This window comes from Corylus avellana, chromosome 8 (assembly GCF_965113065.1).
Source record: "Corylus avellana chromosome 8, dhCorAvel1.hap1.2, whole genome shotgun sequence".
NCBI classification, from domain to species: domain Eukaryota; kingdom Viridiplantae; phylum Streptophyta; class Magnoliopsida; order Fagales; family Betulaceae; genus Corylus; species Corylus avellana.
This window is the reverse complement of record NC_142497.1, coordinates 6839521-6853851: the sequence shown is the minus strand read 5'-3', so window position 1 is coordinate 6853851 and position 14331 is coordinate 6839521. Positions and strand designations below refer to the sequence as shown.

At 31.8% G+C, this 14331-nt stretch overlaps 1 protein-coding gene across 3 annotated transcripts; it reads left to right on the top strand.

Annotated features, from left to right (window-relative positions):
• Positions 1 to 4560, top strand: LOC132163859 (ATPase complex subunit). 3 transcript variants are annotated; one of them, XM_059574238.2, is made up of 8 exons: positions 1 to 207; positions 569 to 609; positions 701 to 764; positions 1226 to 1414; positions 2211 to 2282; positions 3694 to 3869; positions 3946 to 4064; positions 4355 to 4560. In XM_059574238.2, the coding sequence occupies exons 1-7, from the start codon at positions 52 to 54 to the stop codon at positions 4061 to 4063; spliced, it is 816 nt and encodes a 271-aa protein (XP_059430221.2). In that variant the 5' UTR covers positions 1 to 51; the 3' UTR covers position 4064; positions 4355 to 4560. The 3 variants fall into 3 exon arrangements, with proteins under 3 accessions (XP_059430221.2, XP_059430220.2, XP_088375282.1); XM_088519156.1 differs by having other exon boundaries at positions 159 to 207; positions 706 to 764; XM_059574237.2 differs by lacking the exon at positions 569 to 609 and having other exon boundaries at positions 124 to 207; positions 706 to 764.
• Positions 4561 to 14331: the final 9771 nt, after the last annotated feature.

Below are 14331 nucleotides of genomic sequence, written 5' to 3'. Positions count from 1 at the left end.
GCGAGAGAGAGAGAGAGAGAGAGAGAGGGAAGCAAAAATCAGACCGAAAATATGCGGAGTTTGAGGCGATTGATTCCCGAAGCTTCTTCGGGCCGAGCAGCTTCGATTCTCGGTGCTCAGCTTTCGAGGCACGAAGAGAAGCTCGATGTGCTTCCTTCACAGCATTTAGCTCAAAGGTCGTCCATTCGCTTCCTCGACTTTTACCAGGTATTTTCATTTTCACTTCTTCTTTTTTTTGGTCCGTTTGGTTTCTGAGAAAATGTAGGAACAAGACCACGAAAGAAGCTAAAGTTCTGTTTTTTTTCCTTATTGTTGTTATTTTCTTCCCTTTAACTTCTATTCAGATTGTCTGATACGGCTACTATTTGGCATATCCGAGCTGGGATTTCTATCCCCTTTTTGTTTTGCTTCTTTTTATCAATTTTCTCGGCGAAATAACCATTTTCCTAATAACCAAATGGAGTGCATTTACGCATGCCAAATCACATTCATTTGTTGTTGGTGCAATCTATCATGGATAAGCTAACGTTTTTTTTATTATTATTATTGGAAACCCTTTCGATTGAAGCTGGGAAACAAAGCGGCAATTGAGAAAGAGCGTGCTCGGCTGTGAGTCTACAGTTTCTAATTTTTGTTGGAGACTCTTTTGTGGGGCATATATTGAAATTCGATTAGTATTTGCTAATGTGATTTAGAGCAGTGCAGATGAGATGAACAGGGGATACTTTGCCGATCTTTCAGAGCTCAAGCAACATGGTGGTAAGGTATTGTACCAGTCAAATAATGCCATATCTTCTACTCCATTAGAGCTAATATAAATGTTGTTGAGAATAATGTTTCTTTTAGTTTTAAATTATTTGTATAGAAGACCGTGTGGTACATTAAGTGCAGTGAAGTGGAGTCTAAATGATGACATCATACATTGGTTTCCAAATAATTCTATCCACTTTCTGTTGTATACATGGGATTTGATATAAAAAGTGTGCTGAGATAGTCAAATAGAGCTCACGTATAGTTGAGTAATCCACCTAGTTGTGATTCAAATTACCTAGCACTGCCGTCAGATCCTTTGGGTGGTGGTTCTTTTACTTCAACAATGCTGATAAAAGATGTGTTAGATCTTCTATCAAAACCTGACAAACTGTGCATGTGATAAAGAATGTAACTCATGTTCTTTGTTTTATCTTTAAGTGTGTAGAATGACTTTATTGTAGTATTTGTGCAGATCGCAACGGCAAATAAAATTGTAATTCCTGCAATAGCGGCTGTGAAGTTTCCTGACAGAGAAGTGACCTACTCTGATGGTAAAACATTGAAGCTGCCCATTGCTTCTAATGGAGATATGGTTGCTGCTGACAAAGCAGCTATCCCAAAAGCAACTTTGCTATGTCTTTCATTCCGAGCAAACTCTCAGGTTAGAACTTTAGTTGTGCTTGCGCACCAAAATTGCTATGGGTGGTTCTTTCTTGTGTAAGTGAATGCAACAAGTTGGTTATACTCTTGATATCTTGTACTACACCTTTTAGCGTGCAAGAAACCATGTAATATTTTTAGTGAGTCATGAACTTCCCCAATACTGTTTCATAGGCTGAAGTCTAGAAGCTGTTTTTCAGCTGAAATAAGGTGATTAAAACGACTATAAGGACAAAAGGAGAAGAGGGTTGGGGACTGGGGGGGAGAGAGAAAATGAAAACATCAAATCTGAAATGACAGCCATGCTATTAGATGCCTAGATAGTAGTAGATCAGGACCTTATTGTATGTTTTGTTACATTACTAAGCTGATTGCTGTGCTAAGCACTCAACCAGAGTTTGTGACGTAATTGAAAAATAAATTAAACATTTTAAGACATTTTCAAAATGGAACATATATTGATAAGTACTTAAAAACTTGGTATACTAAATAGAAACAGAAATGGAATCATCATACTGGTTCAATTATCTCTCTCACGTGATTGCATTATATGTATCTCGTACTTCCCTCTCCTTTTTTTTTTTTTTTTTGTTTTCTTTATAAAGTTAAAGCCTAGAATTGCTTGGAACCTATATCTTTCAAAAAATTACTTGGTTGGTTAGTTGGGTACTTACACTTTTCTTTTCTAATAAATTTTTTTATAAGTTATCAAAGAAAAAAAAAATGCTTGTTTGGCAATCTTATTTTCTTTTGTCTTGTTGTTGTGGCTACAATCTAGTGTTATTTTTCCTTGACAGGCAATGATTGATTCTTGGAGTGGGCCTTTTCTTGATGCTTACAGTAATTCAAAAGATGTTCAACTATATCAGGTACTATAGCTTTGTATATACTATTGGTTCAATTGTTAAGTTATGGATCTAGATCTCATTGATCTTTCAAGACCTGTAATGCTGGGTATTGTCCTCAAATTCTGCGACCATTTCTTGTGTTACTTATGATCTACTCATCTTTGTATTGTTCCAAATTTTCTTTTTTGATTCTTTGTAGACTCAGATTCTGGTCAGTGCAAGTGTATGATGAATTGCACAAACATAGTTCAGTTGCTTTTTTAGCATTTGTTGTGAAGTTGCATATAAATGTACTGAGAGAGTTTCCATGACTAAACAGAGACTTGTTCTCTCTTTAATTCATTCCAATTATCCTCTTTCACCATGTGGTCAAGCATGCTGAAAACTTGAGCCCTTCTGATGATGACTGTATTCTCAAATGGCAATGTGGATTATCAGATTATGCCTCACAGCAAGGAGAATTATGTTTTGTGCCAGACTGAGTGCCAAAGGTGTTATGTAGACATTTTTTTTTCCTTTTGGTCTCTGTAGGGACATGTAATATAGTAATATTTTTGTGTTCTTAATCAAATTGCCACTAATGCAGATAAAAGTGTTGAAGAATTTACTATGTTTGTTTTCTTTCCTGCATAAAATCTTGTGAAATTGTCGAGTCACTACCCAGAGGTCTTCAGTCAATATTAAATCACTCCTAGGATCCTTATTTTTTCAATCAATGTCTTGCATTTTGCCTAAATCTCAAATAGATCTTTTTGTTCATTTTTTCATCCATTTACCAACAGAATCAAAGTGAAATTTCAGTTATACTCTTTAAAAATTTACCAGAAAAGGAAAAGAAAAGAAAAAATGTAAAAAGAACAAGAGGCCAAGGGAGTGGGCAACACCAGGGAGCCCAACCTCTCCCTGGTAGGGAGGAGGGAGGCCAATCCCCTCTCCAACAGAGTGGTCTTTTTTTTTTTACAACTTTTTTTCTTTGCTTTTTTTTTTGGTAACTTTATTTTTTTAAAGCATATAATTGAAATTTCACATAAATTTACTACTGAATCAACCGAAAAAATTAATGAAAACATTTATTTGTCAAAACACATGAAATTGATTGAAAAAAATTAAAATCTCATGGAACAATTTAATATCCGCCAAGAACTCAGGATTTTGCAATACCATTATATGCAGCAGATTTGATCTTTTTTCTTGGAAAACTAGCAGTAGAAATTTATGAGCAAAAGGAATTATTCCAAGTAGTTTATGCTTCATAGTTAGCTCATTCCAGATGGGATATAAATGTGCATTATTGGATGTTAGAATTGTCTTGAAGTTACAAACATGTTCTAGTCTTATTGTTATCTTTCAGGCTACTCTAATAATTTTTCGCGGATAATTGTCTTTAAATAATTACGTTTAAATTATCAATAAAATATTTGAGTTTTTCCAGGTGTCATTAATAGACTCGTGGTTCCTGTGCCGGAGCCCTATTAAGCAGCTGCTTCTTCGGATAATGAAGAAACCTAAAAATGAAGGGAAGGGTACACTTCAGAAGCAGATTGTATATTCATTTGGTGACCATTATTACTTCCGGAAGGAACTAAAAATTCTTAACCTTCTTACCGGGTACAAAAGATTATGATTGCCTAACTTGAAGTTGTTTGTTTAAAATCTGCCATTCCTTAACATTTTCTCTCTGCAGGTATACTTTTCTGCTTGACAAATTTGGTAGAATAAGATGGCAAGGCTTTGGATTGGCAACACAGGATGAGTTGTCATCCCTTCTTTCTTGCACATCTCTTCTTTTGGAAGAGAAATGAGGTAGCCAAAGCATTTCCTTAACTTACTCTTTTTAGTTGATATATGGTTAATGACATTAAAATAAGCTGAAACAGAATTTCCTTAATACCCTAGGATGAAGATGATGATGATGATATCTGTATGCATGTTTTCTTTTGTACGAAAAGTAAACTGGTTTTTCGTTGCCCCGCTTTCTGTTTTATCATGTGTTCTTATTTCTAAATTTTTGTTTATTTGTGGGATTTTATTCGCGTACCCTTTCTTCTGCAGAATGGGAATATTGATCCCCCTTTGTTTGTTTTTATTTGCAGTGATACTGGCTTGTGAAACGAGGGTGAGGAGAATAATAAGCCTGTTGACCCTGTAGTCTGGGATTTCTAATCTGCAAGGGCCTCTGTTTTGTTACTGTGAGACCTGTAAAATAACTTATGGAATAGCAATCAATGTAGAATAACTTTCAGCTCTGAAAATTTACAGAATTTTTAGGTTCTTTAAATGAAATGGTTCTTTATTCTCAGTGTTCTACTAAAAATATTGGAAGTTTTGTATTAGATTACATGCATTATCATGTTGGAAATGATGACCCCATTGCTTAGCCCTGAGGCTCCCTCCCTATTTGCATGATATATTATTGACTTGTGATGGAAGTAGCCGTAGCATTACAAATTTACAATCCCTGTATTATTATATTATTGGTGATTTTTCCTTACCAGTCAAGGAAGGAATCTTTGTGACGGCAAACCTACAAGCAGAAGTTCCAACAAAAAGCACGTGCCATTTAAGTGCAACATAAATAATTCTCCTCCATAAACAAGAATTTGCTTGCCTTGACTTTTGAGTTAGACTTTCTGGTGGATGATTTTACTTAGGCCAGGCTGTAAACGTGTGATTTCGGCTTTTATTATAAATAAGTCCAATACCAGATTTTTAAGGGGAAGAAAATTACCATTTAGTATTCGTTTCTTGTTAGGGTTTAGGGGTCTCTAGCTTCGTAAAAAAAGCCGTTATTTGACCTAGAGAGAGGAAAAGATTGACTATGACGTGTTCGCTTTGAGCCGGATCAACAAGCCTCTTCGTGGCTCATTAGGCTGTGTTTGGCAAAGGGCCGGGCCAGACCGAACCTAAAAATTCAAAAAATTCTTCTAAAAATTTATTTAAATATTCTTATTTTTTACATTACATTAATAACTTTTTATTATTATTCAAATAAAAAAATTACTATAAAATAAATTTTTTTACCTTTTAATACAAATATTTTTTTTTTCTTATATCAATTAAATTTACTACAATACCTTTTCTGTCTCTTCTTTCGTTCTATTGTCAAACACAGCTCCCTGAATGTCCTTTATCAGGAATGGTACACCATATCCATATTATCATAAGAAGAGAAGGGTATTTAGGACCGATACGTCAATATCGAATCGAATCCAAGAGACAGAGTTGACAAACAATTCAGTAATTTTGACAACTCAATCACCCTTCCACGTCACATCAATTAAATCACTGGACGGCTAAAAGACATCTCATAATTTCTTCCTTCCTTATAAGAAATTAAAATAAAAGGTTTTATCTGCGAAGTTACCAAAGCCAAAAAGCAAAAGCAAAAAGCAAAAGGAATTCATTCTCCACGCACAAACATTCTCATTGCTTCCCTCTCAACTCTCCCAAGCAACGTATTTATTCTACGATTTATCTTTTCTATTATTTTGGCTTTTTAAATATATATTAAAAAGCATGTGACTATTTTATAAATTAAACTTTTTTAAAAAAAAAAAAATCAATTAAATTTAGAAGGAAAAGACTAAAGTGTCCTTTTATTCTAGGCCTTGTCGTCAAGTAAAAGTATAAACCCACCTCAATACGCACTTTTGGTTTTGGAGGTGATGTCACACAGCGCAAATTGGAAATCGTCATCGACCGAAACCCATTAACCCAAGTATTTAAGAATGGAGCCACAATAATACTTGTAATTATCTTGATTTTTTTAAAAATATATATATATATTTTAAAATAGTAATAAAAAATAAAAATATTATAATTAATTTTAAAATAAATTTTGTGAGTTTTTAAATCCGATCCGACCAACTCCTTGTCAAACACAGCAGTCATCGACCAAAACCCATTACCCAAAGTATTTAAGAATGGGCCCCACAATAATACTTGTAATTATTATTTTTCTTTCTGCCTTCTCTTTCACAGAAGATTTGACCAACATTTTCCCATGAGAAATGCTGCAGTGCATTCTCCTAACCATCCACTCACCATCTATGTGTATTAATTTTTCCCAGTCAATGACAATGAGTTTCACCAGACCATCACAACAATGAATAATATACGCGTCTAAATTGATATGCGGTAAGAGACGGGTAATTTTTGTCACCATCTATGAATTCAATACAAATTTAAGGGGAAAGTCCAGATAACCCTCTCAAACTACCACTCAATTGACAATGTCCCCCCAAACTTTCAATTGTGACAATGTCCCCCTCAAACTACCAAAAATTGTCAATGTTCCTCTCAATGACGAAATTACCCTTAGTAAAATTATAAAAAAAAAAACCTAAAACTTCTAGAAGAAACCTTAACCTAACAAAAAAAAAAAAAAAAAATCCAAACGTTGGTCAATTTTTTTAAAAAAAAAAATCAATTTTATAAGAAAAAAATTAAAAAAATTCGATTTTTTTTTTTTATATAAAAATTGAAAATTTTCGTTTTTCTTTTTCTTTTTTTGTATTTTTATTTTTGTTTTATAATTTTATTTAAATAAAAATTTATGTTTAAAAAAATAAAAATTTCGTTTAATAAAATGAAATTTTTTTGTTTTTTAAAACTAATAAAAAAATAGTTTTTTTTTAATAAAAATTTCCGTTTTTAAAAAAAAATTAAAATTGTTTGTTTAAAAAAAATTGTTTTTTAAAAAAATATTATTTTTAAATTAAAATTTTTCGTTTTTTTTTTTAAATCAATTTTTTTTTGAATTTATAGGGGTATTTTTGTCTTATTGAGAAATCTATAGGGGCATTTTTGTCTTATTGCTAGTCTTGGGGGAGACATTGACAATGTTTTGATAGTTTGGAGGGGACATTGTCACAATTGAAAGTTTGGGGGATACATTGCCAATTAGGTGGTAGTTTGAGGGGAGTATGTGGACTTTACCCCAAATTTAATTTGAAATTAAAAAGTTTGGTTAACATGTTTGATTATTTTTAATTAAATAAGTCTTGTTATAATTGACATGTATATAGTAACATGAGAGCAAAACTACATGTTTTCTCAAAAAAAATTTAAAATTCCCTTATAATTTTTTTAAGGGTTAAATATTTTTTTACCCCATGTAATTTAACAACTTTAGTTTTTTAAAATAAAATAAAATAAAATTTAAAAACTAAAATGATTAAAAAATTAAAAAAAATTAAAAAAAAAAAATGGAAAGGGGTGACTCCAACGGCCGGTTTGGGTGACTCCAAGCAAAATGGGTGTGGCTCGGCTTGGGGTGGTTCGGCAACCCCCAAACCGGCTAGGGGTGGCTGGAGACACCTCTTTCCAGTTTTTTTTTTTTTTCTTATATATTTTTAATTATTTTAGTTTTAAATTTTTTATTTTTTCATTCTTAATTATGTAAATGGACAGATGTCAATTTTTTAGGGGTGTTGACTTAAATTTTCGTCAATTTTTGGAAGAAATTTAAACGAAAGTACCATTTTCGTTTTTAACCATTATTGAGGTACTATATGTGGTACAAAACGAAACCGATTGGCAAAAAATAAAGTTGTTAAATCACATGGGGCAAAAAAGTATTTAACCGTTTTTTTTACCCTCACCAAGTTTTTTAGTTTTTAGTTTTGCCTCCAAAATTCTAAATGCTAGTTCATCCCTAGACATGTATAGTGTTATACCCATGCTTCAACACGACTCAAACCCAACATGCGACATAATGATTGACAATTTTTTAGAATATGTAAGTTTTAAGTGTTGGCTAAATGTTCGGTGAGCAAAATGGATTCAAAATGCCAAATCACTATGGGCGTTCGAACGAGATTCATAGCCGTCCGGACGAGATTTAAAAGCTGCACAATTAATTTTATCCGGAGAGTCTCGTCTGCAAGCCCGTCTACAATGGCGTCCGGACGACCACTTACGAGAACAATATTTCCCATGTTTTAAGAGCCCCGTCTGAATGAGCCCATTTACCGTCCGGACGGCCCGTAGTCTGCTAGGTTTAATTTAAATGTAATTGAGTCATAATTAGACTATGGGAGTCTGTTAGGTTTAATTTAAATGTAATTTAGTCCTAATTAGACTAGGGGTCTTTGTATTATATATATAGATCTCTACATATCTGTATTACTACGAATTTCTGCATCTAGAATTCGCCGTCGTGTGTTAAGAGAGTCTGTTCTCTCTCTTAGAGTGATCATTTGTTTTTACTTGTTGATTGTTGAAGTCAAGTCAACCGGAGTTCCGATAAAGGGAGATCACGTAGAAGGATTGTGCCAGCCCTTTCTGGAAAGGGCTACTGCAGTAGAAGGCAAGTGGGTCACTTGTCTTATATAAGATCGTGTCAATTGCAAAGGTTTTGTAAGTGTGAACGTCTTGTAATCCTTTATTCTTTTATTGAGTTAGTTGATTTCTTAGGTTTGGCTGCCCCGGAGAGGTTTTACTTTTAGAAAGTTCTCTAATTGGTTTCCTCTTCGTAACCAAAATATATGTGTTGTTTATTGTTTATTGTTTCATATATTTTTGGTTGTTTATTAATTGTTAGGTCAGATCTATTTCCGCATAAATTGTGTGAAACACCTATACATTCAAAATAGGTGTCGTATATAGAATTTTCAAAATGTAACACTCCTGCTCCAAGTGGTATGATATTGTCCGCTTTGGGGCAAGCTCGCACAGTTTGATTATTGGCTTTACCACCAAAAGGTCTCATACCATTTAGATAAAGTATATTACATATAAACACATCATCTTTTTTATGTCAGGCAATGTGGGAAGTCACAATCACCCTTTCTTAGGAGATATGTAACACCATTTGCTTAAAGTATGATATTGTCCACTTTGGGCCAAGCCTGCACGATTTTATTATTGGGTTTACCCCCAAAAGGCCTCAAATCATATAGAGATAATATATTACATATAAACACATCATCTTTTTCATGCTCAAGTAATGTGGGACGTCACACAACCCACGAACCCAATAAAAAATTAGAGGATTAGAGTTGAGAGGTTTGAGTCGTTTAATTAAATGGGTATGGTTATTGTTCGTGTCTGAACCTTACACATGAACACGAATTGCCACCCCTACCTATGTTTGTTTTGACGTAAAATATTGGTCTTTTTTATGTTTGATTCAATCGAATATAAATAGTCAAATAAAAAAAATATATTCTTTAGTTTTGGAAAAGGGTTTCAAGCGTTTTTAAATTTCATAATTTTGAGTTTCTCCTTCTCAATCCGCCATACCACTGCTAGAGATTGACGAAAGTTTCTGGCTATCGTTATTTTTTTTGTATGAGCCAAATGCTGAAAAGATTTTTTATTCTGAAAATGATGAAAATATTTCACATTAAAACAAATATAATTAATTTTTTTTTTTTTAAGAAAAAAGGTATAGTTTAATCAAAATAAAGAAAAGAAAGAAGAAAAATACAATACATTGCATGCTAATTTCTAGGTGGAAATTTCAAAGACGTTGAACAAAACCATATCGCACATACCCCACCTGTCGAGAAGAACTTGGACTAGCAATGACGAGCTACTTTTTTGGCGAAAACACCCTTTTCTTTTCTTTTCACTTTGCTTTTACTAAAGCCATTCAATTGAGAAAAGGCAAAGGGAAGGAGAAGGTTAGGAATGAGTCGAACGACCGAAAAGTAAGGAAATTTTTTCATCTTTCATATTTCTTCCATTTTTCTATTCTTCTTATTACCTAAACTTCAAGTCTTGCACTAGGTTGATTTAATGGAAAGGAGCTTACTCCCACTTGGTTTGATATGGGAAGATATTATTATTATTATTATTATTATATCCAAAAAGAAAAAGCAAAAATTTCTCATGATTTTATTTAGCTTATCAAATAGAACTTTTCTATGATATTATAATATCACGAATAAAAGCAAAATATTCTTGAAGAGCCTTCTTGGTGAAACGATGAGATGTCGTAGTGCTTTCCTTTTGACGTGGTGCACACACCATGAACGGAGACTATTAAATAATGTCTTCGAATCATCAATCAAATTATCATACCGACTCTAAAATTGTCTTCTTCCCGAAGCGCTTGCACAATTTTTTAGAGTATCACCAATTCACCATATGAGTTTGAATCCCAATAGATATAGACGCACTACTACATGGACACGATTTATGTTTGTATTATAATTCATTTGGATTTGTAATTTAAAAATAACAGTTTGAAAATGTAAATTTTAAAAACATAGTTAAAAACTTGGTAAAATCGTCCCTTACTTGCGATTTGAAAACAGATTTTTTTGAGGAAAATATCATAGATAGTATTTGATGTAGTTTTAATTAATTATAATTTATTTAGGTAGAGCTCTATAAGTGTGTTTTTTTATTTTATTTTTGAACCCTCTATTTAGTGCTACAAATATATGGGATAAATTAAATTATTTATTCTTATTTTGTATTTCTTTTCAAAGATAGGAAAATAAATATTGAAGAGAAATAAAAGACTCTTCAATTGTTATTACGTGGTCATGAAGTTGATAACATGAGCAAGTAATCCTTAATCTGGGGTTAAAAAGGCTTATTGAGTTAATCTTTGTCTGTTTTCTGTGTGTGAAAGCATATAAAAAAGTTATTATAATATGAAAGGGATAGAGGAAATGGAAAAGGAAAGAATATTATTAACTTTTCATGGAAACATAAACAAAAGAAATTCTTTGTTTAATATTCGTTATGTAGAATAGTTAAGAACCAATGAAACTTCCATGTGGGACTAATATGTTACAAACCAAGCAACAAAAAAGAAATCTAAAGTGTGAGGTTCTTTTCCGAAAGCATGCATATAGAACTAGGTATATTGGGTTTGATTCTCTTTGAAGCTTTTCTTTGGGGTGGAAAAAAGTGGCCAATAGTTTTATTTTTCTTTACTTTTATTTTAAAAATAAAAATATATGCATGCATGACATGACTTAATGTGTGTTGTATATTACACAAAAAAAAAAAAAAAATTGTATATATTCCAATGTATTTTTCAAAATAATGATGATAGTGAATCCTATATATATGATCATAAAATTCATCTTTTTTCTTTTTTTTTTTTTTTTTTTTTTTTGAAAAGAAGAAAATTCTTCTATATTGAATTGATAATCTAAAGCATAAAACTCTAAACAGAAAGAGCTAGCCAACGTGTGTGCTGCACTGTTTGCTCATCTTTTAACATGTTCAGCTGCCCAAACTCGGAACTCCCGAAGAACCGTCCGAGTATCTTCTACAATATGTCCATATCAACTCCATGAAGATCCCCCTCTCTTTATCGCTTGGATGACAATTTTTTAGTCCCCCTCCAATATGATCTCTTGTATCCCCAAATCCCTGCAAAATTTAGCGGCTAGTGACAAAAGCTTAAAAACATTATTTTGTTTTTTTTTTAAGAGTAAAGTTAATTTTCACACACATTTTTACATTTATTGGCATTACGTGTTTTAAGTTTTCTATTTTTAACATGAGAAGTTACTTAAAATACATCACATCAATCAATACAAAATAAATATAAGAGAAAACTTTACTTAATTTAGACCTTGACCACACATTTTGAGAAAATCTCCCAAATTTAAAAAAACTCTCAATTTAACTCTATGAACTTTCAATTTGATTCAATTGACACCCCTTCCTATTAGAAATAGGTCTTGGGCTTAACTTAAGCCAAAAGCTAGCTTAAGAGTTAAGGTTTTCCTCCACCCTTATAAATGGCCATCTCTTTAATATCCAAATAATGTGGGACTTCCAACATGTCCTCTTACGTGTGGCGGGAGGACATCCAATCCAAGACGTGCAGCAATGGGAGATGGTGGGCCACAGCCAATTGGGTTAGGCTTTGATACCATATTAGAAATGGGTCTTTGGCCTAACTCAACCTAAAAGTTAGCTCAAGAGTTGAGGTTTCTCCTCACCCTTATAAATTGTCAATCTCCTTAATACCCAAGCAATGTGGGACTTCCAACAACCTTCCATCAGACTCGGCAGTTAACCCCTAATGGAACAACTAAAAAGACCAAATTACCCTTCAACTTTCATTTTTTTAATTTGAAATTAAAAAAAAAAAAAAAAATCAAGAGTATAAAATGTCATTTTATCACTTTTAACGTTTAAAATCTAACAAAATTAATATATTACAATTTGCGTCAAATTGAAAGTTGATGAAGTAAAATTGATGTGAAAGTAAAATTACTCGTAGAAAACAACATAACATGGCATTTGAATTTTCCAATATTACTTGTAATTCCTTGTCTTTTCACACACCATTCTTTCTATTTCCTTTTTGTGATCCTAATCTTCATGCCCATTTTTCACAAGGCTCTATTTTCTTCTTTTGTCTTTTTTGTCGCTATTTCTACTTTAGCTAGCTTAGGAAAAAGTTGGACTTTACAAAAGAATGGGCATCAAAAACTTATCACCGACATTAGGTTCCTTTCACATTCCATACTTCTTCTGAGTTTCCCATTTAAGAACGACTTCTTCAATCTTTATCTCCACCAAATTATTCCTTTCGGAGGGAAATATGATTCCAGGACCCGATTCACCAACTATCTCAAATGTTTGCCAATAATTTTGTAGTGTTAAATATCATTTTTAATTATTATAATATGAGTTTAATAATTCAATTTATTTATTTTTTATTTATCAATTCAAAACATTAAAATAATTAATGATTCAATTAGAAGCTATTAATTGAGCAATGATTGATTTGATAAATTTTTTTTAGGTAAAGTTCATTTAACCTCCTCAAACTACCACTCCAATGACAATCTACCACAAATTATCAATTACGACAATTTACTCCTCAAACTACCAAAACAATAATAATGTACCCCCCAATACTAGCAAAATGACAAAATTACCCATCTAGAATTTGAAAAAAAAAAAAAAAATAGTATTTTTGTTTTTATTTTAGTAAGAGTAATTTCATTATTTTGTTAAAATTTGGGATACATTGTCATTGTTTTTGCAGTTTGGAGGGTAAATTATCGCAATCGATAGTTGGGGGTAAATTGTTATTGAGGTAGTAATTTAAAGGGGTTAAGTGGACTTTATTCAATTTTTTTCCTTCTCCCTTTTGTGTTAATCCAAAACACCATTTAAAAATAATTAGCAAGCAGAATAATTAAAGTGTGGTCCTGTAAACATGAAATAAAAAGTGACATCTTTGAATCTTCTCTTTTGGGAGGAGGAAAGTGGTGGTGGGTTATAAATTGGAATTTTTTTTTTGAGAAAATAAATTAGAATTTATTTGTACGGTAATTGTTCCCATGCATGCTTGATTTCACATGTGTTTGTTCTTTATGTTACCTATAAAGTTCTCCCCCCGGTGTTTCTTTCAAGTGAAGCAAGTGTACCATTGTGAAAATTATATATATATATATATATATATATATATATATAAAATAGCAACCAATAAGTGCAATAATAATTTAATATAATTGTAATTTGTATGAAGCAAAACAACATTAAATTATCAAATAAAGATTGTTTAGAATTGTTAAGGTTCCATTTGGGAGTGCATTTTTTAAAAAATAATCTGTTTTTTTAAACTAAATTGCAATTTTGGAGTGTTTGGGATTACGATTTTAAGAACGCAAATTTTAAAATCGTGAAAAAATTCGTGATTTTAATAAGTTGACTAAGGAGTGCTTATTTGAGAAAGTGCGAATTTCAACAAAAATCACGATTTCGCTTAAAATAATATTTGGCGCAATATCTACCTATTTGGTCATGAAACCGTAATTATATGCTAATGTTATTCAAACACTCAATTGATAAAAAAAAAAAAAAAAAAATAATAATAATAATAATAATAATAAAAGTACTTCTTAACATATTTTACCAAACACCTATACTATTTTAAAAAATAGCGATTTTCATGCACTAATAATATAAATAAAAAGATTAAATTAACCATTTTTAAGCTTTTGAGATAATTGAAACTCTGTCTTCATTATTCACCTTTCATCTTAATTAAAATATATCAATTCAAACTTTTAAGATAAGTAATAATTTAACAAAAATTCACAGGATATTAAATAATAAAAATTTTGTCATATAATTC